Here is a 26,014-nt window from a genome sequence, read left to right as displayed (position 1 = left end):
ACAAAAATGAATTTAATTGTATTAAAATATATTCAGTAAAATTTGGTAAAGATACTCTGTTCACATAGATTAGATCATCAAGCTGGTGGGGACACAAAATGTGAAAGTAAAGAATTAGGGGCCCTGACTGGTGTAGCTCAGTGGATTGAGCGCGGGCCTGTGGGAACCACATGATCGCGGTTTGATTCCCAGTCAGGGCACATGCCTGGGTTGCAGGCCAGTTCCCAGCAGGGGACCCACGAGGGGCAACCATACATTGATATTTCTTTCCCTTTCTCCTTCCCTTCCCCTCTAAAGATAAATAAATAAAATCTTAAATAAAAAAAAAGAATTAGGAAGATGTGTGACTTCCGGCCAAGATGCAGGCCTAGGTACACACACTGTGCCTCCTCAGGCAATCAAAGTGGGAACAACAAATTTAAAAACAAAAAGCTAGAACTGCCAGAAAATTGAACTGTATAGAAGTCAGATAACCAAGGAGTTAAAGAAGACACATTCATCCAGACCTGTGGGAGGAGGGGTGGAGATGGGCAGCTGTGCAGAGAGGACTCGTGGCAAGGTGGTGGCTGGCAGACCCAGTGAGGTGGTGGATTTCGGACTCGGTGGTCCCACATTCGCATGCAGATAAACCAGGAGGAACAACTGGGGAGTGAGATAGACCGAGCAACCCAGGGTTCCAGTACAGGGAAATAAAGCCGCAAAGCCTCTGACTGAAACTCCTGTGGAGGTTGAGATGGCAGCGGGAGAAACTCCCAACCTCACAGGAGAGTTTATTGGAGAGAACCACAGGGTCCTAGAATGTACACAAGCTCACCCACCTGAGAATCAGCACCAGAAAGGCCCAACTTGACTGTGGGTAGCAGGGGAAGTGATTGAAATCTGGCAGAGTGCAGAGCAAGCAGCATTGTTTCCTTGGACCCCTCCCCCACATACAGCGTCACACCCACAGCAACGTGGGTTGCCCTGCCCTGGTGAAATCTAAGGCTCCACCCCTTAACTACATAACAGGTATGGCGGTACAAAAAAAATGGCCCAAATGAAAAAACAGATTAAAGCTCCAGAAAAAATACAACTCAGTGATAAAGAGATAGCCAACCTATTAGATGCACAGTTCAAAACACTGGTAATCAGGAACCTCACAGAACTGGTTGAATATGGTCTCAAATTAGATGAAAAAATGAAGGCTATGCTAAGTGAAATAAAAAATATATACAGGGAACCAACAGTGAAGGGAAGGAAACTGGGGCTCCAATCAACAGCGTGGACCAAAGGAAGAAATAAACATTCAACGAGAATAGAATGAAGAAACAAGAATTCAAAAAAAATGAGAGGCTTAGGAACCTTCAGGATATCTTTAAACGATCCAACATCCAAATTCTAGGAGTACCGGAAGGGGAAAAGAAACACCCACGAGTGGAAAACTTATTTGAACAAATAATAAAGGAGAACTTCCCCAATCTGGCAAAGGAAATAGACCTCCAGGAAGTCCAGGGAGCTCAGAGAGTCCCAAAGAAGTTGGACCCAAGGAGGAACACACCGAGGCACATCATAATTACATTAGCCAAGATGAAAATGAAGGAGAGAATCCTAGAAGCAGCAAGAGATAAGGGGACAGTCACCTACAAAGGAGTTCCTATCAGATTGTCAGCAGATTTCTCAAAAGAGACCTTACAGGCAAGAAGGGGCTGGAAAGAAGTATTCCAAGTCATGAAATCCTAATACCTACATCCAGGATTGCTCTATCCAGCAAAGCTTTCATTTAGAATGGAAGGGCAGATAAAGTGCTTCCCAGATAAGATCAAATTCAAGGAGTTCATCATCACCAAGCCCTTATTATATGAAATGCTAAGGGGACTTATCTAAGAAAAAGAAGATAAAAATATGAATAGTAAAAAAACAACAAACTTAGTTATTAACAACTTAACCTAAAACAAAAACAAAAACAAACTAAGCAAACAACTAGAATAGGAACAGAATCACAGAAATGGAGATCACATGGAAGGTTATCAGTGGGAGAGGAGGAGAGGGGGAAGGTACAGAGAATAAGTAGCATAAATGGTAGGTAGAAAATAGACAGGAAGAGGTTAAGAATAGCATAGGAAATGTGAAAGCCAAAGGACTTATATGTATGACCCATGGACATGAACTGAGGTGGAGAATGCAGGTGTAAGGGGTTGTACAGGGCAGAAGGGAATAAAGGGGGTAAAATGGGACAACCCTGTAATAGTATAATCAATAAAAAATACTAAAAATTAAAAAAATTGAGAAGATTTGTGCCACATAATATGTGCATTTTAGTTATATTCAGTATTCATCTATAATGTGCTATCCTGCTACAAGGTATTTATTTCACAGTCACAGACAATGACAAATATGGTTTATGTTTATATTCTGCTTCATTTCCTGGAATGTCTTCAAGATAGCTCCATCTAGAAATCTGTTCTGTCACTTAATTGTAAATACTTTGCCTTCTTTAAATGAAAATGCTCTTTATAAATACACAAACATATATAAGTAAATTATGTATATTTATTGTTTATCTCTTTCCTCTCTTTTAACTTTTCAAGGTGTTTTACCCAGCCTGAGTCCTGTGAATTCTCCTGGTCATGGACCAGTGTCTGCTGGCCCTTTAGCTAATCGATCACCTGTAGAATTTCCTGGTACCGCTGATTTTCTTGCTAAGCCAAGTGTTACTTTACACAGATCTCTGGGCAGTGCATCCACTTCACCAGATTTTTATCAGCAACTTAGAAATTCTGATAGTAATTTATGTAACAGGTAAGTTTCCCAAATGTTTATTTCTGTTTTACAATATAGATTACTTAAAGTATTACTAATATTCTAGTTGTATTTAATAACTAGATGATGAAATAAGACTATATCTTCTTCCTTATTTATCTAGAAGTATTTGTATTTATTCCAACTGTTTTTCATTTCGGTGCTATCACTCATTTTGCAATTAAATGATATCCATCTTAAGTAAAATGTAGTGGTACTCTAATTCATCATATCACATCCTATCAGTAAACGTATGAGAATTATTTTAGTGTATACTACTATAGTGTCTATCTATAACACTCAGTTCATATGGTGTTCACTCTCATTTCTGCTTAGATATTAAGTTTATCTTCAACATCAGTGTTGACTTTCAACATATGTTATTTTCTTCAGGATCACACAGATGCTTTCTAGGATAAAACCTATTGAAGCCATAGAGAGATTGGACTATTAGAATGTGATGCATTTGGGACCTTGGTTAAAAGTTAAGATTTGCCTGAGATGATGTGCCTCAGTTGGTTAGAGTGTTGTCCTGTAACCAAAGGGTAGCAGGTTTCATTCCCAGTCAGGCCACATACCTAGGTTGGGGGTTTGATCCCTGGTACAGGCGTGTATGGGAGGCAGCCAATCGATATTTCTCTCACGTCTCTCTTCGAGCAATGAAAAAAATGCCCTCGGGTGAGGAAAAAAAAAAGATTATCTGATTGTATTTAGATTTTAAAATTTTGCCCCATTTATTATATGTACATCTTTATTTATGTGTGTATATATATATTTGTTTTATTTTATAAGCTGTGGACATCAAATACTGAAATATGTTTCAACATCTGAATCAGTGTCTGGTACAGACTGCCACCGTGGAAAATCAGGTGAGCTATAAGAGTAGTCTTTTGTGTTTAAGAGCAATTTTTTACATTATTTTTTAGGATGAATAAATAAATAAGTTTAACTTCAGTTTATCCATCTTAAAATGGAAGATTATAGTGTTTTTATCTATTTCAGGGAGGTATTATTAGGAAAAAAGTATACATAATAGATGATAAAATGTTTTAAAAATTGTATTTATTGATTGATTTTAGAGAAAGGGGGCAAGTGTAGGGGGGAGGGAGGGAAGGAAACACAGAGACATCAATTTGTTTTCCCGCTTATATGCATTCATTGGTTGATTCTTGTATGTGCCCTGACTGGGGTTCCAACCTGCAACCTTGGCATATGGGGACAATGCTCTAACCAGCTGAGCTACCCTGCCAGGGCATGAAATTTTTTTGAAAGGTAAAAATGTACTATACAAATTAATATAATATGAAGTTATTGCTTTGGCTCACACATAGTGAAATTAAATGTATTAATGTTGAAATTTATACTATACAATCTAAGGCTAAAAGGTATATGTAATTATTTTATGGCATAGAGAGACTTGTTTTAAAATTTAATTATATCATTCAGAAACATTGTATATGATCAGACAAGAATATTGTTGGTGATAAAATTATAGTAGTTTTATAATTTTAAACAATTGATGACCAAGCTTCTGTTAGTAAATGGTTAGCTAGCACCAACATTCCTCCTGAAGGTAGGTAGAAAATCTACAAATTGTTAACCAAAAGATCTGCTTGAAGCCAGTGAAGAACTAACAGGCTTCTCAGAAACACCACTAGAAGATCTGAAGAGGATAGATATCTAAGAAAGTTAGGAGTTAGGGGCTGCGGAAAGGGTGTTTGCCAGAGGGGCCAGCGACTGACAGCATGAGCAGTCCTTTCAGTGGCTTCATGGACTAGGGAGACAGCGATTGGAGTTGAAGGCTTGTCGTGGCAGGGAAAACTTGGCAAATTCTGCAGCGCTGCATCCCAGGAAAATTAAAGTGAGGCAGAAATAAGTAGGCTCTTCAGGGGTTACAGGCTCACAGGAATCCCTTCACATGCCGCAAAATTCATCCTTTTAAAGTGTGCAGTTTGCCCTGGCTGGTGTAGCTCAGTGGATAGAGCTTGGGCTGTGAACCAAAGCGTCCAAAGTTCGATTCCCAGTCAGGGAGGGCACATGCCTGAGTTGCAGGCCGGGTCCCCAGTGTGGGCCATGTGAGAGGCAACCACACACTGATGTTTCCCTCCCTCTTTTTCTCCCTCCCCCCCTTTCTCCCTCCCTTCCCCTCTCTCTAAATAAATAAATAAAATCTGTTTTTAAAAGCGTGCAATTTAATAGTTTTTGATTTTTAAACTTTAAAGGGTGGTGGATTGCAGCAGGGACAGAGGTGAGTGGAGATGGAATAGTAATGGAAAAAATAAAATAAAAGTGACTTAACACTGAAAATAAACCTAATTCTTTAAAAAAAATTTTAAATGTCTTCCCAAAAAATAGAAGAGAAAAATTTGCTAATTCATTTTGTCAGACCAGTAATACCTGGATACCATAACCAGAGGCATTGTGAGAAAACTACAGACATTATCTCTTATGTGTAGACATGAAAGTCCTTAACGAAATACTAGCAAACTGAGTCCAGCAACATATAAAACAGTCACACCATGATATATTTATCTCAGAAACACAGGATAGCTTAACATTAGAAAATAAGTCAGTGTAATATACCACATTAATAGAATAAAGGGAAAAAACAATATGACCTCAATAGATGCATAAAAAGCATGACAAAAATCAGTACTATTTAATGATAAAAACATTCAAAATAGTAATAACAGTAAGATGAAGGGCATCTTTGAAAAACACACTGCTAATATCATCCTTAATAGAGAAAGACTCTCTATCCACAGATCACATGATCCTTAAGTAGAAATTTACAATTATACATACACTACTAGAAGCAATAAACAGGTTTAGCAAAGTTACATGATCAGTGTACAAAATAATTTGTATTTCTGTATATTAGCAATGAACAGTCGTACATTGAAATTAAGAAAAACATTTTTATTCAAGTAGTATCAAAAAGAATAAAGTAGAATTGAACAAAAGTGAGAGATTTATAAATTTACATGAAAGTATAAATGACCTATGTGCCAAGTCACTTTGGAAAAAGAACAAATTAGCAGGACTGACATTACTTGAATTCAAAATTTATTATAAAGCCACAGTAATTAAGACAGTGTGGTACTGGCACAAAAATGAGCCTGCATGTAGATCAATGGAGCAAAGAAGTATGAGTTCAAAAATAAATTCTTGCATTTATGGTGAATTGATCTTGGACATGGACACCAATACAATTAAAAAGAAAAAGTGGAATATTTCTTTTGATTTCAACAAATGGAGCCAGGACAATTGGATAACTGCGTCAAAAAAATTTGAACACTTACTTTACCATATACACAAAAATTAATGCAAAATAGATTGTAGATCTAAATGTAAGTGTTAAAATCATGTAACTTCTTGAAGAAAATATAGGACAGAGTCTTTGTGACCTTGGGGTGAATAACGCATTCCTAGATACAATACCAAAAAGCACAATCCATGAAAGAAAAAAATGGCAAATTGGATTTTAGCAAAATTAAAACCTTTTGCACTTTGAAAGACATCATGAAGAAAATGAGATGACAAATCCAAGGTGGGAGAAAATATTTGCAAATTATATATCAGACAAATGTCATATCCACGAGGCATAAAGAACTCATACAACTCAATATTAAGAAATCAAACAACTCAATTAAAAATTGGGCTTGTTTGGAGCATCGTCCCATGAACCAAAAGGTTACAGATTTGATTCCCAGCTGGGACATGTGCAGGAGGCAACCATTGATGTTTCTCACATTGATGTCTGCCTCTCTTCTCTCTCCCTCTCCCTCCTCTTTTCTCTTTCTCTCTCTCTCTCTCTCTTACACACACACGCATCAATAAACATATTCTCTGGTGAGGATTACAAAAAATTGAGCAAAAAAGGAAGGAAAAATGGTGGTGGAAGGAGACTTAACTTGGGGTGGTGAATATTCATTACAAATTCAGACGATATAGAATTGTACACCCGAAACCTATGGTTTTATTAACTAATGTCACCCTAATAAAATCAATTTTAAAATGGGGAAAAATTGGGCAAAAGATTTTAGATAATTTGGTGAAAATCATTTGGTGAAGGATATAAACAAATGGATATGAAACACATGAAAAGATGATCATTAGTCATTAGGTAAATGCAAATTAATACTACCATGAGATACTAGTACACTCAAACTAGAATAGCTATAATCAAAAAGACAGACAATGCCAAGTATTGGCGAGGATGCAGGGAAATTGGAATCCCTGTGTATTGGTGATGGGAATGTAAAGTGATCTAGCCACTTTGGAAAACATTTTCAGTTTTTTAAATGGTACACATGAATTTATCATTATCAATACCACAGCTAAGAATTTACCCAAGGGAAAAACATGAGCCCTCAAAGACAGAGTTGTGAATGCTATGACATCATTATTCATAATAATGCAAAACTGGAAAATTTCCAAAAATCCATGAGCATGTGAATGGCAAAATATCATGAAGTGTATCCTTACAATGGAATTTTATTTAGCAATTAAATGAACTTCTGATACATGCTACCATAGGGGAAACTGTCAGAAAAGGCATATTTATAGAAACAAAAATCATAACAGTGATTGCCTAGGGTGAAATAGCAACTAACTGTAGATAGACATGAAGGTACTTTTTGGGGGAGATGAGAATATTTTAAAACTGAATTGTCATAATGGTCACACAACTGTAAGTATACTGAAATTATTTAAGTATACATTTACAGTGGGGGGATTTTGTGGCATGTAATTACACTCAGTTACATTTTTAAAAATAATGTATTCTCATATTTTGGATGGACTCTCGACTCTTCTCAGCTGGGAGATTCTTGCTTGAGGGCTGTCACGTGATTAGTCAGATATTGGCAAGTGACAGTCATCTGAAGGATTGATTGGGCCGAATTTCCGAGGTGAATTAGTCACGTGTCTTTTGGCTCTTGACCAGTCCGTCTATCTAACTATGACCTCTTGCTGGGCTTCTTCCAACATGTTGTCTGGATCCCAAGAGAGGAGGAAGGGAAACTGCCAGTTTAGTTAGTGGTTCCGCCCAGAACACACACAGGGTCCCTCGTGCCGTACTTCTGTTCATCAGAGCAGTCATGCAGCCTGTCCACTTTGAGGGTGTTGGGAAATAAATGCCCTCCCGATGGAAGAATGACAAGAAAATATTTCAAAAGAGTGCATGTGGGACGAGATAGCATTGTGGACTACTTTGGAAAAGAAATTGCTACCTTTATTTCAACTGTTTTTATTATCTGTAAGATACAGTTATTAGAAGTTTAGGTCATTAAAAAGTACCTTGAATATCAATTTTAAAATTGATGGCTATTTTAGAATATTATTGTAGTCACTACCTTAACTGAGAAGAGTTGAATATTCTGTATTTCGTTTCTTAAAATAAATGTCTTTCATTTGGAAACAATGTTTTCCAAAGGATAGTATTTTCTAATCATCATCAGTTTATGACATTTTAGTATATTTAGTGTGTTAGGTTCAGATTTAACTTTTATTGATCAACTAGTAAGAGGGGTGTTATTATCTACATTAACAAAGGAAAAAACTTGCCATTGTTAAGTACAAAAATCAGGATTTGAACCTAGTTGATTTGAAACTCAACTCCAATGAATACACACTTAACATACCTGTGCAATCAGCACACAGATCAATACATACCACCAGCACCTCGAAATTCTCCACAAGCACCTTTCCAGGTTTATCCCCCAAAGAGAGTATTCTTCCTCTCTTTCAGTATTCATTCATCTGTATCAGCTTTGATATTTTTTGAATTTTTCATAAAGAGAATCACAGTTTATATGTTGTGGCTGATTTCCTTACCCAACATTGTATTTTTAAGAATCATACATATTATATTGTTGCATGTGATTATAGTTCTTTCTCTTTGTTCTGTATTGTTCAATTTTATGAGTTCAATTTATTCTGCTGTTAAGTTTGGGTGAGTTTCTTGTTCAGGATATTATAGATAGAATGAGTAGGAATTATTTTTTTTTTACATTTGAGTGAATACTATTTAGCTACCATTGCTGCTTTCCTTTTTCATGTAATTTGGGGGAAAGAATATTATTAATTAATCACATTGGTAGAAAAGTAATTTATATTCATGAGGCTGTATTTTACTTTTTATTTATTTACCTAGATGTTACAGCCTTTTGTAACTTGCTTCAAATGGTATGTTTTTACATTTTTTTCAATTACAGTTTAAAATCAATATTTTTTAAATCCTCACCTAGGGATATATGTACTGAGCGGGGAGGGAGAGAGACAGACAGACAGACAGACAGACATTGGTGTGAGAGAAGTATCAATGGGTTGCTTCTCCTACGTGCCTGGACTCGGATTTGAATCCACAGCCTTTTGGTGAGACAATGCTCCAACCAGCTGAGCCAGTCACCAGGGCTGGATATGTTTTTTGAGTTTTGGATGTGCCTTAGTCTCATTTTCATATCCAATATTCAAACAATTTCAGATGGTGGAAATTGTTTACATTAAATTGGTTTTAAAAAGTTTCTATCAATGGGGACTTTTTCTATTCTTACTTTTATAAAGAATGTCCACTCATCTCTTTTCATCCATGAGTTGATATCAGGTGTAATGTCTGTACTACCTGTGCACAAGGCACATGGGCCATGCAGTCCAGCAAGATAAAAATAATGGTGTAATTAATTTTTTGGTGTCAGTCATTTAGATTGAATGCCAACATGGTTTACTTCATCTGAATATTTTTGCAAATAATTTTTCTTATAAAACTGTCCATATAGGGCAAGTCTTATTCTTATTTGTTACTATTTTTTGAAAGGTGATGAAGACAATACCAATTTCTCAAAAGAATCACTCGACCTTACAGAAGCTCAACAAGAAGTGGAAACAGAGAACAGAGACTCCAGAAAATTATTTTTGGAAGGTGATAATCACCTCACGGAAGAGGCACAGGATGAGCAGCAACCAAATGTAAAGGATAAACTTATAATGTGATTATGTTAAGGTGAAATATACTAGTTAATGCTTAGTTAAGTCTCATTATTTTTGGCCAGAACAGGGTTTTTAATATAATGATATTTAAAAATTTTTTTACTGAGAAGTCTCTATAACACACTATAGAAAACCTTGGGTAAAAAATAATTAAAATTTTCTAAATTCATTATTCTAAAACCAGTGCATTCATTTTACAATGAACACATTTTGTTTATTTTTGTAGTAGATATATTACTTCCTAGGCTGATAATTTCTTTATATGTTAAGGTCTGAGGAACATGTATATAGTCATTAAAAACAATGAAAATAATCTACTTAAACTAGAAATTTTCTTATTCTTAAAGTTCAGAGCTTTTTAGGGAAAAACTCCCATTTCTCTTGGGAAGTTAAGCTAATACTACATGCCATGTATGGATTGGAGTTTCTATTATTCTTGATACCTGTAGCTCCTAATATGAAAATGGATTTTCTATTTGCATAGTGTTTTAGAAGTATTTTTATATATAAAAGCAATTTAAAGATTAAGAAATCTTCTGATGCTTAGAAGACATATTTATATTTATAAAAAGATAGCATTCTACAAAGAAATAGTAAATGCTGATTATATCTGAGAAAACTATTTTAGAAAATAGCACTGTCCATCTTTTAATGTTCAATTTTAAGTGCTCTCATTTAGATGTGGATTTAACAGTATTTATGCAGGAAAAGGTTAAGCTGGTGTGGATTTTCCCCCTTGTATCTACAGATTGAACAGGAGGCATCACAGGACCTGATTTTAGTAGAAGACTATGATTCATTAATAGAAAAGATGAGCAACTGGAATTTTCAAATTTTTGAACTTGTAGAAGAGATGGGAGAGAAATCAGGAAAAATCCTTAGTCAGGTTTGTTTCAAATCTCTACTTTTTAAATTATAAATGTTTTAAAAAAATCTTTATGAAAAGCAAAATCTAAAAATATGTAATACTGGTTTGGGCAGAAATTCAACACTTTTAATTGAATTATTGTTTTCACAAATGAAGTTTTCAGTAGAAAATGCGAAAGTATATATTATAAATGAAAAGAAGTTTAAATGTCTGTAGTAATAGGATTTAATTTTACCAAAGTAATAAAGTTTTACTTTATACTGAATCTTAAGATTGAAAAGGAAAAAAGGTATCTAGTTCTAACCACTGAAACTTACAGTTCTTCTTTTTTCATCTGCCCTCTCTTTTACTCAAAACCAAATAGTTCATTTCTTGCTACAACCATGGAAAAATACTTTCATTTTTCAGCCCATACTCAGGGTTGTCCCCAGTGGGTTTACACAACAGCATCAGATTAACCTTCTCAAAGTATCACTTTCATTAACTCCAAAGTATCTTATTTATGAAATATAAGAACATATGGATAAATTATGTGGAAGTTATCTAATTCATTTCATTGAAGCCTTTAGGCACAAAAATGTGTTAAATATACTTTTTTGACTTCTTTTAACACCTAGCACTAGAACACATTAGAATTCATATGCCCTTCAATAAATTATGAATAAAGAGCTAAAGGGAAGAATGGAAAAAATTTAAACTAGAACACGATATGGTAATCTTTCTTTGATTTTCATGGGCTTTAGGGTGATGTCTTTCTTTTTCATGTTTTGAATTTATTGTAGAGAAGTTTTTAATAAATTATTAACTTAAAGAAATATACATGGTTAAATATTCCTAAATGCAAATCACATAAACATGTTATAGTCAACTACAAATAGAAATTCTGATTTTTAAAGTGAACTTTATTTTAATTGACATTTAGGTTATGTATACCTTATTTCAAGACACTGGTTTATTGGAAGTATTTAAAATCCCCACTCTACAATTCATGAACTATTTTCGTGCATTAGAAAATGGCTATCGAGATATTCCTTGTAAGTATTAACATACCTTATTATCTAAGTGCAAGTAAATAATACTGGTTTTGAAACTCTTTTATTATTTTTCCCTTTAGATAGTTTCTAAACCTTTTTAATTTACATGTTTGGAACAGTTTTAAGTGGAGATTTAAGAAGAAAATCTGTATCCTACTACCTGAAGTTAACTGACTGCTGTTACCATTTTGATATATATTCTTGAAGCCTTTTTTCTTCCATATATATTTTTATGAAGTAAATCATAATACAGATACCTATGTATAATCTGCTTTTATTTATTACATGATACACATCTTTCTAGGTTAATATTAACTGAATAGCTAATCTTTTAAATGTTTAGTAATATTAAATCAAGTGTTTCAAAAAATTCTGGACTTTAAAATGTTTAAAATTTACCCATAGAATTTCTGTTTTTAATGGTATTCCAATATAGGAATAATTTTTAATGGCTTTTTGATTTTATGGTAAAATGTCATTTGAGTTTCATAGTACAAAAAGATAGTTTATGTGTTGATACATTCTACACTTTCCCTTCATTTGACACATTTTGGGTAAATCAATTATATAAATAAAGAGGAAATTATTAAATTGGCATAACCCAATAATGATGATACTTAGTAATTTAATGTGAGTTATATATACTACAATTTCCACTTACAAAGTCTGCATTTTAAAAAAGTGAATACATTTTATAAATGGGATCAAGAACTACTTTAAGGAACGGGGAATGGAAAGAAGGAGGTGGCAGGGAATGCTCATTGCCAGCTCCAATTAGGACACACTGGTTTGGAAAAGAGTGTCTGGGTCTAACGTTTTTAGTTTTGAAGTTTGTAAATGGGAATAACAATAGAGCTTATCCATAGGTAGTGATGAGATGATCTTTGTAAGCATATATTGGATTTTTTTTACATGGTCAATAAAAGGTGATGCTCATTTATGATAATTGGGCCCCTAGTCCATTGAACCATGTTCTCTAGCCTTAACACTTAGTATTGTATCATCTGCCCATTCTACACAGTAGCTACTTATTAAAGTAATGGCTGAAGCATTGAATTGTTATTGAATGTCAGCTGTGGCTACAATCATTAGATTAACAAAGGTTATCTCATATAATCTTTGCGGGAAAGGTTGTATTATCTTCTGTTCACAGCTGAGAAGTTAAAATTCAGAAGGATCTTTTCCAAAGTAATAAAATTATAAATAGCAAAGCTGTGTTTTGCTTATAGATCTTGCCTTTTCACATAGTGACATTTCAATAAACCAGTGTTTTATTGATCATATACTATGTATCAGACACTGTTATGATTCTGTTCATATCTCATTTAACATTTAATCCTTATAGTAGATCTGAGGAATAAGTAGCATTTTGTTTGTTTGTTCATGTGTGTGTGGTGGTCAGAGGATGGTCAAATATCCAGAATTTTAGCTGTTCTGTGTGCCCATGTGCAAAAAAATTTTGTGTTCAAACATAGGTCTTCATAACCCAGACACTATTTCCAAAATATTTTTAAAAGCTACAACCTTATATTTTCCAATGCCTTTCAATTAGCCTTGGTTATCCTGCCTTCTCTTTGACCCCTTTATTATGTTTTCATAGTATCAGCTTTTAAAAGAACTTTTTAACACATCAAGAGGCTTTAAAAAAATGATACCTCCACCCCTTAGCCATGCTTCTCTCTATCTATGAATCTTCTCTATTTTGCTTGTTAGTTCAGTTGTTCATTAGTGAACAACTAATGAAGATTAGATTCCATGAGTGAAATTGGGATCAGCAAAAAGGAAAAAGGACTCATGGACATGGACAACACCAGTGTGGTGATTGTGGAGGAGAGAGGAGCATAAGGAGGATAAACGGTTGTAGAAAAAATACAACTAGAAAACTGCATACAAGGAACATAAGAAAAAAACAAAAAAGTTTGTAATAATAAATACTATTGTCAGAAAAAATCAGATAAAACAAAAATATAATTGTGGGAAATTATCCTAGGTCATACAATTTATGTATGAGGATGACTATATATTATTATACTTCTTAAAATATCTTTGGTAAATATAAAACAATGATCATTTTTGTAACCATTTCTGGCGTCTTCAGATCACAACCGTATACACGCCACAGATGTCCTGCATGCAGTTTGGTACCTGACAACGCGGCCGATTCCTGGCTTACAGCACACCCATAGTCACCACGGAACAGGAAATGAAGCAGGTACTTCCTTCTACAAATCTTTTTATTCAATAGGAATAGTAAGTCAAATTATCTCATTTTGTTACCTCTCCTTTAAACATTTTCATGAAGTAACCTTTGGTACACACAAAAGACTATGTAAATTTTGATGCATAGAAATGACATGCAAATTAGGGAACCTACGAGGCATCTTAAGAGCTGGGTTAAGAGCACCGCTAGATCTACCAGGTCTCTTTTCTGCTGTGTCCCATCCTGCTGTACCCCCATTGAGGTCATCATTATCCTGAATGTTATGATAAGTATTTCTTTGCTTTCTTCTTTCAATTCTTGTTTTTTTATTTTAGGTGGACCACATAAATTTAAAATATGTAATGTTCCCATTGAAATGGGACATGTTTAAAAGCCTCACATAAGTATTTAAATGAATTTTAAAACTTTTAACTTTCATAGTTTGCTCCCAAAGTTTTTCTGTTCCTCCTAATAAGTATAATTATTTGTACAAACATAATGAATTATAACATTTATGATTCTCTTATCCTAAGTTATAAAAGAAAGGAGAAATACTTCAGTAATATGGAGACAGACAGACACACACACACTAACAGAATTTGCTCAGTTACCAATGCCCGAGAAATATTACCATACTAATCAGTATAAATGTTACAGACTCAGTCACTGCGTTACATTCTTTGCACTTGAGTCTAAGTACTGCCATTACTTGTTTGATGGAATTGCCGTATGTTCATTTCTGCCTGCCATTTATATTTTACTCTTTCCTAGTGCTCTTCATCCCTTCCAGTAGTTCTGTGCTTCCATTAGAGACCATTTTCTTTAGCGCTTTTGTTTGTAGATGTCTTTATTTTATCTTGGATGAATATTTTCATAATTCAGTACCTGTGATGATATCATTCCATTCTGACTTCTGTAGTTTCTGTTGACATATTAGCCATAAGTCTTATTGCTCCTTAAAAGTAATGTGCTCCTTTTCTCTTTGCTATTGATGTTTATCATTTTGACATTATGGACTCAGGTGATTTTCTTTGTATTCATCCTGCTTGGTGTTCAGTGAACTTACTGAATATGTTTGGTGTTTATTATGCTCTTTAAAATTGCAGTCTCTGCCCATTCATTGCTCAATTCCAATTTTTAGAGGTTTGTTACAGTAACACCTCACTTCCAGTACCAAAATCTGTGTTAGCTTCCTTATTGACTCTGTAACAAATCACTATCGACTTATTTAGTGGCTTAAAACAGTACAAATTTATTATCTTACAGTTTTAGAAGTTGAAAGTCCAAAATAAGTCCAGCTGGGCTAAGATCAGTGTCAACAAGATTGTTTTCCTCCTAGAGTCTCTAATGGAGAATTCATTTCTTTGCCTCCTCCATCTGCCAGAAGCCACCAGCATCACGTGGTGCATGGCCCCCGTCTTCAAAGAAAGCAGCAACTTAATATTCTCAAGACTCTCTCTGACCCTACCTTTCCATCCTTCCGAGACATTAGCAACACATGGGCCAGCCACAACCTTGGCTTTCCCTCCAGAGTACACCTTGGTGACAGTTAATCTCCTAGGATCTTTTGCAATTTCGACAGGTTGAGAATTTCCCAAATTATCAAGTCCTGGTTCTTTTTAGCTGAGCAGTTCTTCCTCAATCTCTTTTTCCTCTTACATTTCACTACAAGTAGTAAGAAACCAGGATATACTATATATATATATTCATTTAACACTTTGCTTGGAAATCTCAGCTAAAAGAGTTCTTAAGTTTTGTGTTCCATATAACTGCAGCATACAATTTGGATAAGCTTTCTGCTACAATATAACAATGATCTCCTTTCTCCCAATTTCCAGTAGTGTTTCTCTATATATGTTTCTCTAATATGTCTGAGCCCTCATGGAAGTGTCCATAAGAGCAGTTTTCTCCCACCAGCTGTGCACAATATTTAAGTATTCCCTAGTGCAACATCCCTAGTGCACAATATTTAAGTATTCCCTAGTGCAACATCTGTTTTCTCTCCCATGCACCTCACTTCCTTCCAAGTTCTTACAGGCAGTGTTTTAGGTCCTCATACACAGTGTTATACAATCCAGTGTCTGAAGAAGACAAGGCCTTGGGAAACGGAAAATTACGGTGAAAACAGACTATACTAAGACTGGTGTGCTGCCTTATTCTCATTGCCCTGGAGGACCAATAGAAATGATTACAACACCAAAAGCACAAGCAACAGAAGCGAATCAATTAAGTGGGACTACATCAAACTAAAAAGCTTCTGTACATCATAGGAAATAATGAAAAATAAAGGCAACATACGGAATGGGGGAAAGTATTTGCAAACTATGTATTGGATGATATTCAAAATACATAAAGAACTCACACAGTTTATAACAAGCAAAAAAGTCTGATTAAAAATGGGCAGGGGAACTAAATAGACATTTTTCTAAAGAAGACATCTAAATTGCTATCAGGTACACAAAAAGATACTGACATTGCTAATCATCAGAGAAATGCAAATCAAAACTGCAGTGACCTGGCTGGTGTGGCTCAGTGGATTGAGTGCTGGCCTGTGAACCAAAGGGTCACCGGTTTGATTCCCAGTCAGGCACATGCCTGAGTTGTAGACCAGGTCCCAGGTAGGGGGCACACAAGAGGCAACCACACATTGATGTTTCTCTCCCCCTCTCTCCCTCCCTTCCCCTCTAAAAATAAATGAAATAAAATCTTTACAAAAGGAAACTGCAGTGAGATATCACCTAACACTTGTTAGGACAGTTAATATACTGTTTTAAGTCCATGTGTATAAAGTCTGTTCCTTAGTAAGTAAATAAATACTCATATTACCAATGGGGAGTCCCCTCCTTAGCCTCATTGTGAGGAGGTTATATGTGTAATGCTGGTTTTACTTTGCTTGTTCCTCAGAGTCTGATGGTAGAATTAACCCTGGGCAAATTGCTTACATTTCTTCGAGGAGCTGCTCAATCCCAGATGAGAGCTATGGGTGCCTGTCTTCAAACATTCCTGCTTTGGAATTGATGGCTTTATATGTGGCAGCTGCTATGCACGATTATGATCACCCGGGGCGGACAAATGCATTTCTGGTGGCTACAAATGCCCCTCAGGTAGGAAATAGTTTTTCAGAAATGTAAAGAGTGACTCTGAAATTTTACAACCATGCTGTATATCTTTTTGTAAATCATTCTTCAGTCGAATCATATGGCCATCCCATCAACAGTGAATTGGATATTAACATATGGCATCGACATGATGGGTGCTAAAGACTTAGGGAAAACATCTCCAGCAAGAAAACAAAATGTTCATGAAAGTGACTCATTGTTTTATGAATTTCTAGAGTTCTTGCTTTCAGTATTTTTGTCTTTGATCAAACTGATAAGACTGAACAGATGTAAGACTTACTCTCCTAATGGCAAGGTCCTTTATCTAACTAAAAACCGCAATGATGGACGGCTGTTGTTTTTGTTGTCTTCCTTTTCCTCTAAGACATGTGTTAATAACCAGGCTCTAAAATCTCTTAACTCTGAATATATTATAATGTGTAAAAATTCTCGTAATACCACCTTATTTTTGAGTCTAGCACCACCAGTAAGGTGCAAGATTCCTTTATGGTCACAATCTGCATAAGAGGTAGGAATTCCCAATAATTTTAACAGTTTTCAGCATTAGGACTCGGAATCAAGTACTAACTTTAAGTAGAATTTAGTGTGGGTGTTTGTTTAGGTTGGTGTTTCCTTTATATTTTTTATATTTTTAACTGTGTGCCTTACAAGGTGAGTAGTAAATGACTGCCGAATTCATCTTTTTCACTTTATCATTCTGTATGTAAACCTGTGTTCTGATTCTTTCATCGTCTGTAGCCATTCTGTGTTCTTTTTCTCACTTTTATCCCTTTCACACATCCTCACTTTAAAATCTGTAGGATAGATTCTTTATCATGAGCAAGAGCAGGGTTGGTGGAGGTGTGGGGAGAATGTTAAAGTGCTGTGTGATTCATTTCCCCCCATGAGACTTTATTAATGACTCATGATTTCCACAGGTAACTAATAAAAAATAAATTTTACCCTAGATATTAATATTTGTTCTCTTTTGAAGAATTGCTTTGGGAGAAATTCCCCACCAAGAAGCACATATTTCCTCATTTGCAGTACCATTCTGCAAGAAGCATGCCCATCCTCTCTAGCCTAAATACTTCATTACCTTTGCAAATCCTCTCATGAGTCGACTGGGCAGTAGTGGGAAAAGCTCTGGTCTTGGGATTGAGGATTTCTGGTTACCTGCTTGTTAGTTCTGTGGCCCTTATCACTCTTATCTTTCTGAACCTCAGAATAGGTACCTGATACAATTAAGGGCGAAGGAGGTAACACATGGAAAGCTTTCTACCATTTTATGTATTTGAGAACCTCCTGAAGTCGATAATCACGTAGATAGATACTACTCATGTTCTTTCCCACTCTCTGCTTTTATTCTGTCTTTTATTAACTTTGAGTAGAGGTGAGTCAGACTTGTTTATTACTTTTCCTTCAAGGATATTAAAAGTGAGTGAATTCTAGTGTTAACTCTCATGTGCAGAGAATTTAAAAACACTGATACATGAATAGAATTTATAAAGTTATATACTCAAAACTGTTGATCTAATCAAAGTACAACATTGAAATCTGGACTCTATCAATACTCGTAAGTTATTCCTAACTTCTCCTGGTTAAGAACTGTCAGTAGATGAAGGAGTGGGAAGCTCTGGAATGGACAGGAAGTTGATTAGAGAGTTCAGCTATTGAAAAAGTATAGCCTTTACCTTGCCTCCTTGCTTACTTCCTGCTCTCCTTCAGTCTGTTCTCAGCACACAGCAGCCAACTGTCACTGTTTAAATCTGAGTTATATAATTTTCTGTTCTGAACCCTCAAATGGTATTTACCACCATTAGTAAGCCGTTCGAGTAGCTCAGAAAAATCCTACGTGAATTAGACCCCAGTAATTCTCCTTTTTCTTACTCAGCGTTAGCCTCCCTGGCCTCCTTGGTGTTTTCTTCTGTATCCTAGGCACACTCCCTGAGAGCCTTTTCATTTTCCGTCTTCCCTGCCCAGAATCCCCAGATGTCAGTGCAGCTCACTTTATCACCTCCTTCCATCTAAAATTTCAGAAGCCCCTTCCTGGCACTCATTAGGTTCCTTCCATGCTTTATTTTTTCCACAGCAATGGTCATTTAGTACATTCTGCATTTTGTTCGTTTATTATACATCTCTGCTGAGCTGAATATAAGTTTCTATGAGGTCAGGGATTTTTGTCTCTCTTACTCCCTAATACCTGCATTAGTAGTACCTCACACTAAAGGCATTCAGTAAGTATTTGTTGAATGCTGAAGGATGCCTGCCTTCTTTGTTCTGCAAGACTGCTAGCTTGTCTGAAATATACTCAGTTCTTCCTAAAGTAATGAAATTCTTAACACCTTCTTCAGCTAGTGCCTGTGAGTTAAGGACTCTCTTGTGATGAAAGCCTGAGACTCAATGTGTTTATTAGTCAATGAAGTAAATTCTCTCATCTTGGGAAGCTCACTGGGTCTAATCAGGCCACAATTATTTCTCTAGTGTATTATAAAAAGTGACAGTAGCATATAATACCACCAACTAAATCAAGTATTCCTCTTCATTCTCATGGTAAACGAAAGTATGCTGGGAAGATACAGGAGGATTATTTTGAATCCTTGCCATGAAAGAAGGTAAAATAGTCAAATTTAAACTTGGATGGATGTCAGTATTGGAATTCTGAGGTTTCTAAGCTATTTCCAAATGAAAAGTTGGCTGAAAGATGGAGATTAGTGCTTGAGGTATTAGTGTATAGACTATTTTGATGAGATTTAGGGTAAAAGGAAATAAAACTTCAAGCCGGGATTTGTAAATCTGAGACAGTCATAAGTATGGTTTGTCCCTCAAAATATGGATCAAGATGGTGACTAACAACATGCCTTTGTCTCCCCTGGCTCCTGATAAAATGACAGTAAGGGACGAAGCTCATGGCAAGAGAGAGGAATAGTTGGGAGGGTATTATCATCAGTAGATTAAAGAATTTGATACTATTTCTGAAAAATGGAAAACATGGATGAATATTGAGACATAAAAGTATACTAGAAGGTGCTACACACTAAGCACAACCCTAGAGGCACTCCGGATGTCTTTACCCCTGTCTGCACACACACATGCTGGAGTGCGCATGCACGCAGCCCCATACACACATGCACATCCCCTAGCATGTGAACCACAGAACTTTAAGCAAAGCTACTGCAACCCTGCTTTCACCTCCAGGCAGAAAACTCATCTTTTAGGTATTAAAGGAAACTGTCAAGAGAGAATTACTGGTGTGGGTGTTAGTATTACATAGTAAATTCTTCTCATTCGAGAAACTGAAGAGCTGGCACCCAGTCTGCTAATTCTGAAGGAAAACCTACTAAGTAGTAAGCCCTGTTCACATTCACAGGCTTCCTACTCATCCTTCCCAAGTAAAGAATAGACTCAACATATACAAGAGCAAAAGGAAAGTCATATTTGCGATCTAGAATTCACTTCTTTTTATGTCAGTGGATAGCCAAGGGTCTCAAGACATATGATACTAATCAGTAGCTTGGAAAGAAAAAGCTAAAATGCACAGAATTAACTGAACACAGGGGGAGAAAATGATAATCTAGGGAATAGAAAAACACTGAATATGCTATGTAAAGTTCTCAAAGAGAATTGGAAAAAACTTCATCCATAAGAAGATAAAACTATGAAAAAGAAAACATCACAATCAATTAACTCTCTTAGAAACTAGAAATAATTATTGCAGAAATGTAAAAAAAATCAATAAGCATTGGGAGTAAAGTCAGGCCATTTCTCTTAGAATATATACTAAAATGATAAAGAAATGGAAAGTATAGGGCATGAAAAAATAAGGCACAGGGGACTAGGTCAAGATCTGACTATTGGAGGTTCCTGAAAGAGTTGAGTCTTTGGATTGAAGGAACTCATCAAATACCACAGAAGTTGAATGGAGGTAGGGCGGGGAGAAAATCCTCAGAGACCTACACACAGGATGTCATGGTAAAATTTCAGAACTTAGACCTTTTTTTTTTAAAAAAAAGAATTCTTTCTGAGAGGATGAAAATAACACATTTAAAAAAGAATGAATATCCAACTGGTATCATATTTTAGCAATAATCGATGCTAGATGATACTGGAATAAAGTCTTTAGAATTCCAAAGAAATTAATTTGTTTTTTTAAATTCTTTTAACAATACTGAGTGCATACTGTGGAAGAGGTATTATTCTAGGCATTATTACTGAACGAAATGGACCAAAAAGTTGCTGGGTCAAAAAGTTGGTCTGAAGGTTGTGGGTTATTGTTAAGCTGATCTAGAGAATTTTAAATGTTTCCTTCTGTTTCTTGTGTTTCAAAAAGAGGACATGAGTTCAGGTTTTTCGACTCTTCTTTGGTAAGTCTTTTGTATGTCTGGTTAGTTTTCTCTTTTTGCTCAATATTTATTGAAAAGTATTATTTGTTAAGATTGATTCTATCACAGTTTATATTAAACTCTTCTTCAAGTCTGACTCAAAAAGAGGGTAAAAACTAAAGTTCATAAGCTCATTTGATTTGCCACACTAGAGACGTGCTTGCCTTTGGGGAGAAGTAAGGGGATCCATAGCTAGAGAAAGCAGGCACTGCCACTATAGATTAGCTGGGGCTCGCCTTCCTTCTCTAGTTGTCACAGAGCCCTCAGGGAAAGCCAGCTGAGGCTTCATCATCCGTTCTACCTGGAATGTTTTTCCCCCCTAAGTCTAAGCTTGCCTCATTTCTGTCTGTGTGAAACCGTCCACCATCTTCCTAAAGGAGACATGACATTGCCTCCTGCTTACTGCTCCTTGATTGTTTTTTGCTTCCACTCAGCTGTAAAGAGTCCCACTGAGGAACTCCTTCCACTTATTCTCCTGGTGGGTTTTTCCTTCTTATGCATGACGCAGTTGGCTTTTTCTTGGTCCATCCCCACTTTTATAGTGTCTTTGAAATTTTCAGTGTGGTGATTATATATGGATTCTAATATTGATTCAGACTTTTTGCCCCTATTTTATATTCCTCTGATAATTTCAAAGGGTAATTTGGATGGTGAAGCAATTCTGAATTTACTCATTTCTTTTACTGATCTCGCTAGGTGAGAGTTTATTAAGACAGCTAGCTCTATAGGACACGCATTATACATTGTGCTTTAATGCGCTGGGAGTTTGATTACTTCTCCCTGAGCAGACTAAGCTATTCTCAAAGTTTATCAATCCTCATCAGATTTGAGCATGAAGGTGTCACGTGACTATTAAGTGTAAGTTGGCTCCATAGGGGGTCATTGAAACGTATTCTTTCCTTTCGAGGGTTATGAGGTTTGGAAGTTGAAATGAGGTTAGCTTGGAATGCCTTTTTTTGAGATATAATTGACTTACAACCTTGTATAAGTTTAAAGTGTTGATTTGATACACATATATTATAATATGGTTAACACCAGAACAATAGCTAACACCTCTATCATGTCATGTAATTTGTGTGTGTGTTTGTGTATGTGTGGTGAGAACATTTTAGATCTAGTCTCTTAGCAACTTTCAAGTACATAATTCAGTATTGTTAACTATAATCTAATACTGTACATTAGATCCCCAGAACTTATGTATCCTATAACTAGAAGTTTGTACCCTTTAACTAACTTCTCCCCAGTTCCCCTACTTCCTGGCCCCAGGTAATCAGCCATTCTACTTTGAGTTCAGCTTCTTTAGATTCCATATGTAAGAGGTATTTATACAGTATCTGTCTTTCTCATCTCACCTGGCGTAATGCTCATCCCTGTTGTTGCAATGGCAGGATTTCTTTCTTATAGCTGGGTAACATTTTTTTATTCTAAGATATACACATCTTCTCTATCCATTCACTTGTTGATGAGCAATTAAATTGTTTCCAGGCTTTATATAGCCTATTGCGTATTACTGCTTACAAAAAATCAAACAGTGTAAAAAACAATCAAATGGTGTTAAGTTCGATGCATAAATCTAGACTATAGCTGTTTTTCACAAATAATACATAAAAGTAAGTAAGTTCTCAGAATATGTATTTTTAACAGAGATTGTATTTTATTTTTATCTGTTCTTCTTTCTTATTAGAGAGGAAGCCCTATGAAGAGAAGGATGGGGTTTTTATTTTTATCCCCAGCCTTTACCACTAGCTGTGGAAGTCCTTTTAATAATTACTATGCTTATCCAAATTGATTCCTAGCAGGGCAAAAAATCTTACTTTTTTTATGTTTAAAGCAGATATGCCTGTAGTACATGGACAAATGTTGTATCTGTAGTATTAAAATTTAAAGGGAGAGTGATTAGTAAAAATTGTCTTAAGAATTCTTGTTAGGGTGGCAATAATGAAAAAAAGGTTGCCTTAACACTATGCAAACCTTGATATTCAAATCTAAAAAAGGTAATACAAAAAAGAAAAATCACAGGGTAGTCTCACTCAAACATAAATGTAAAAACCTTAAATAAAATTTTTATCAAACCTAATATAGTAATATTTTAAAAGGATAACCACGAACCAGGAGTGCAAGGTAGATTTAAGAAAAAAATCAATGAAATTCTCACCTTAACAGATTAAAGTTTTAATAACAGATTTTTGTATCAATGACTTTAGAAAAAAACATTTTATAAAACTCAACACTGATTCCTAATAAAAGCACTTAACAAAGTAGGAATAAAAGAGAACTTTCTTTTCTTTTAATTTTTATTTATTAATAAAGAGGAAGGAGGGAGAGAGTGAATCATAGAAACATCAATTTGTTGTTTCACTTATTTATGCATTCATTGATTGATTCTTGTATGTGCCCTGATGGGGGATCAAACCCACAACCTTGGCATATTGGAATATTGCTCTAACCCACGGAGCTACCTGACCAGGGCTAAAGAACTTTCTTTTTCTTTTTTCTTTTTTTTTTTTTTAAAGATTTTATTTATTTATTTATCTTCAGAGGGGAAGGAGAGAGGGAGAGAAACATCAATGTACGGTTGCCTTTTGTGCGTCCCCTGCTGGTAGTTAGCCTGCAAGGAACCGGCCTGCAACCCAGGCATGTGCCCTGACTGGGAATCGAACCTCGATCGTCTGGTTCGCAGGCCCGCACTCAATCCACTGAGCTACGCCAGCCAGGGCCAGAACTTTCTTTTTCTTTAAAATTTTTTTCTTTTTTTCTTTCTGCAGTGCCACTTTTTTAAAAAAAGATTTTATTTATTTATCTTTAGAGGGGAAGGGAAGGAGAGAAGGAGAGAAATATCAATGTATGGTTGCCTCTCATTAGTCCCCTGATGGGAACTGGTCTACAACCCAGGCATGTGCCCTGACTGGGAATCAAACCATGATCATGTGGTTTGCAGTCCCATGCTCAATCCACTGAGCTACACCAGCCAGGGCTAAAGAACTTTCTTGATCTGATAAAGGGTATCTTAAAAAAACATTCTTCAGCAAATCATCATATGCTCAGTAGTGAATTACTGAATACTTTCTCTTGATATCAAAAACAAAATAAAACAAAATAGTATGCCTGCTATTCAAGACAATGCTAGAGATTCTAGTCACTATAATAAGGCAAGGAAAAGAATTAAAAAGAACAATGACTGATAACTATCATTACTCAGATAATGATTGAACACGTTGAAAAGTTTAAATCTTCAAGTAAATTACTAAAATGAGAAATTTTATCAAGATCGCTAGATATAAGGATCAATATGTAAAAGTGATTATATTTTTAAATACCAGCTGCTACTGATTAGAAAATTAAATTTTCTAAGAGTTAGCAAAATACCCAGAAATAAATCTAACAAATATGTACAAGATTTTAGGGGAAAATTATAAAACTTTACTTATATACATTAAAAAAATAAATGAAAAGCCCTAACATGTATGGCTCAGTTGGTTGGGCATTGTCCTGCAAGGCGAAGGGTCACTGATTTGATTCCCAGTAGGGCGCATGTTTGGGTAGTGGGATCTGTCCCAGTTGGGGCACATATGAGAGGCAACTGATTGATATTTCTTTCCCTCTCTATTTCCCTCCCTTCCCCTCTCTCTAAAAATAAATGAATAAATGAAAAGATACTCCATAGTTGCAGATTGCCATCAGTATTTTAAGATAGTCAATTCCTCTTAAATTGATTTATAAATTCAGTACAACCAACCATCAAAATCTCAAATGCAAGGATTTCTTAAAGAATACTAACCATAAAAGAAACTATTGATGAATTGCACTACATTAAATTTAAGAACTTCCTGGCCAAGATGAGGGGTAGGTAGATGCACTTTGTCTCCTCACACAACCAAAAGTAGGACAACAACAAGTTTAAAAACAAAAAAAATAACCAGAACTGACAGAAAATTGAACTGTATGGAAGTCTGACGACCAAGGAGTTAAAAAAAGAAACATTTATCCAGACCGGTAAGAAGGACAGAGATGGGCAGCTGGAGCAGAGAGGACTACTGGCAAGGCGGTGGCTGGTGGACTGGGTGGTCCCACATTTACGTGCGGATAATCTGGGAGGAACAACTGGGGAGAGAGATAGACCTTGCAACCCAGGGTTCTAGCTTGGGGGAATAAAACCTGTGGAGGTTGCCATGGCAGGAAAAATTCCCAGCCTCATGGGAGAGTTTATTGAGAGGCCCACAGGGTTCTAGGATGTACACAAACCCACCCACCTGGGAATCAGCACCAGAAGGTGCTGCCCAGTTTGGTTGTGGGCAGTGAGGGAAGTGACTGAAAGCCAGCTGAGAGCCTAGCAAGTGGCATTGTTCCCTCTTGGTCCCCTCCCCCACATACAGGGCTACAACTGAATACTGATGGCTCCACCCCTTACTACATAATAGGCACACTGAAACAAAAAAATATGGCCCAAATGAAAGAACAGATCAAAACACCAAAAACAGAACTAAACGATGAAGAGTTAGCAAACCTATCAGATGCACAGTTCAAAACACTGGTAATTAGGATGTTCGCAGAATTGGTCAAGTATGGTCACAAAGTAGAGAAAGAACTGAAGGTTATGAAAAATGAAATAAAGGAAAATGTACAGGGAATCAACAGTGAAGGGAAGGAAACCAGGACTCAAATCA

General features: G+C 35.8%; 1 protein-coding gene across 2 annotated transcripts in view; it reads left to right on the top strand.

Annotated features, from left to right (window-relative positions):
• The window catches only part of PDE3B (phosphodiesterase 3B), a 162,356-nt gene that overhangs the window by 123,722 nt on the left and 12,620 nt on the right, over positions 1 to 26,014 (top strand). For both annotated transcript variants that reach the window (XM_037050014.1, XM_037050015.1), the window contains exons 6-12: positions 2,568 to 2,778; positions 3,571 to 3,647; positions 9,596 to 9,747; positions 10,517 to 10,654; positions 11,559 to 11,670; positions 13,769 to 13,882; positions 16,775 to 16,974. In XM_037050014.1, the coding sequence (XP_036905909.1) occupies positions 2,568 to 2,778; positions 3,571 to 3,647; positions 9,596 to 9,747; positions 10,517 to 10,654; positions 11,559 to 11,670; positions 13,769 to 13,882; positions 16,775 to 16,974 (1,004 nt within the window). The remainder of the gene's footprint in view (positions 1 to 2,567; positions 2,779 to 3,570; positions 3,648 to 9,595; positions 9,748 to 10,516; positions 10,655 to 11,558; positions 11,671 to 13,768; positions 13,883 to 16,774; positions 16,975 to 26,014) is intronic.

This window comes from Sturnira hondurensis, unplaced genomic scaffold (assembly GCF_014824575.4).
Source record: "Sturnira hondurensis isolate 20B ecotype Veracruz unplaced genomic scaffold, ASM1482457v3 Scaffold0006505, whole genome shotgun sequence".
Taxonomy (NCBI): domain Eukaryota; kingdom Metazoa; phylum Chordata; class Mammalia; order Chiroptera; family Phyllostomidae; genus Sturnira; species Sturnira hondurensis.
The sequence above is the reverse complement of the archived record's forward strand: the minus strand, read 5'-3'. Positions and strand labels throughout refer to the sequence as shown.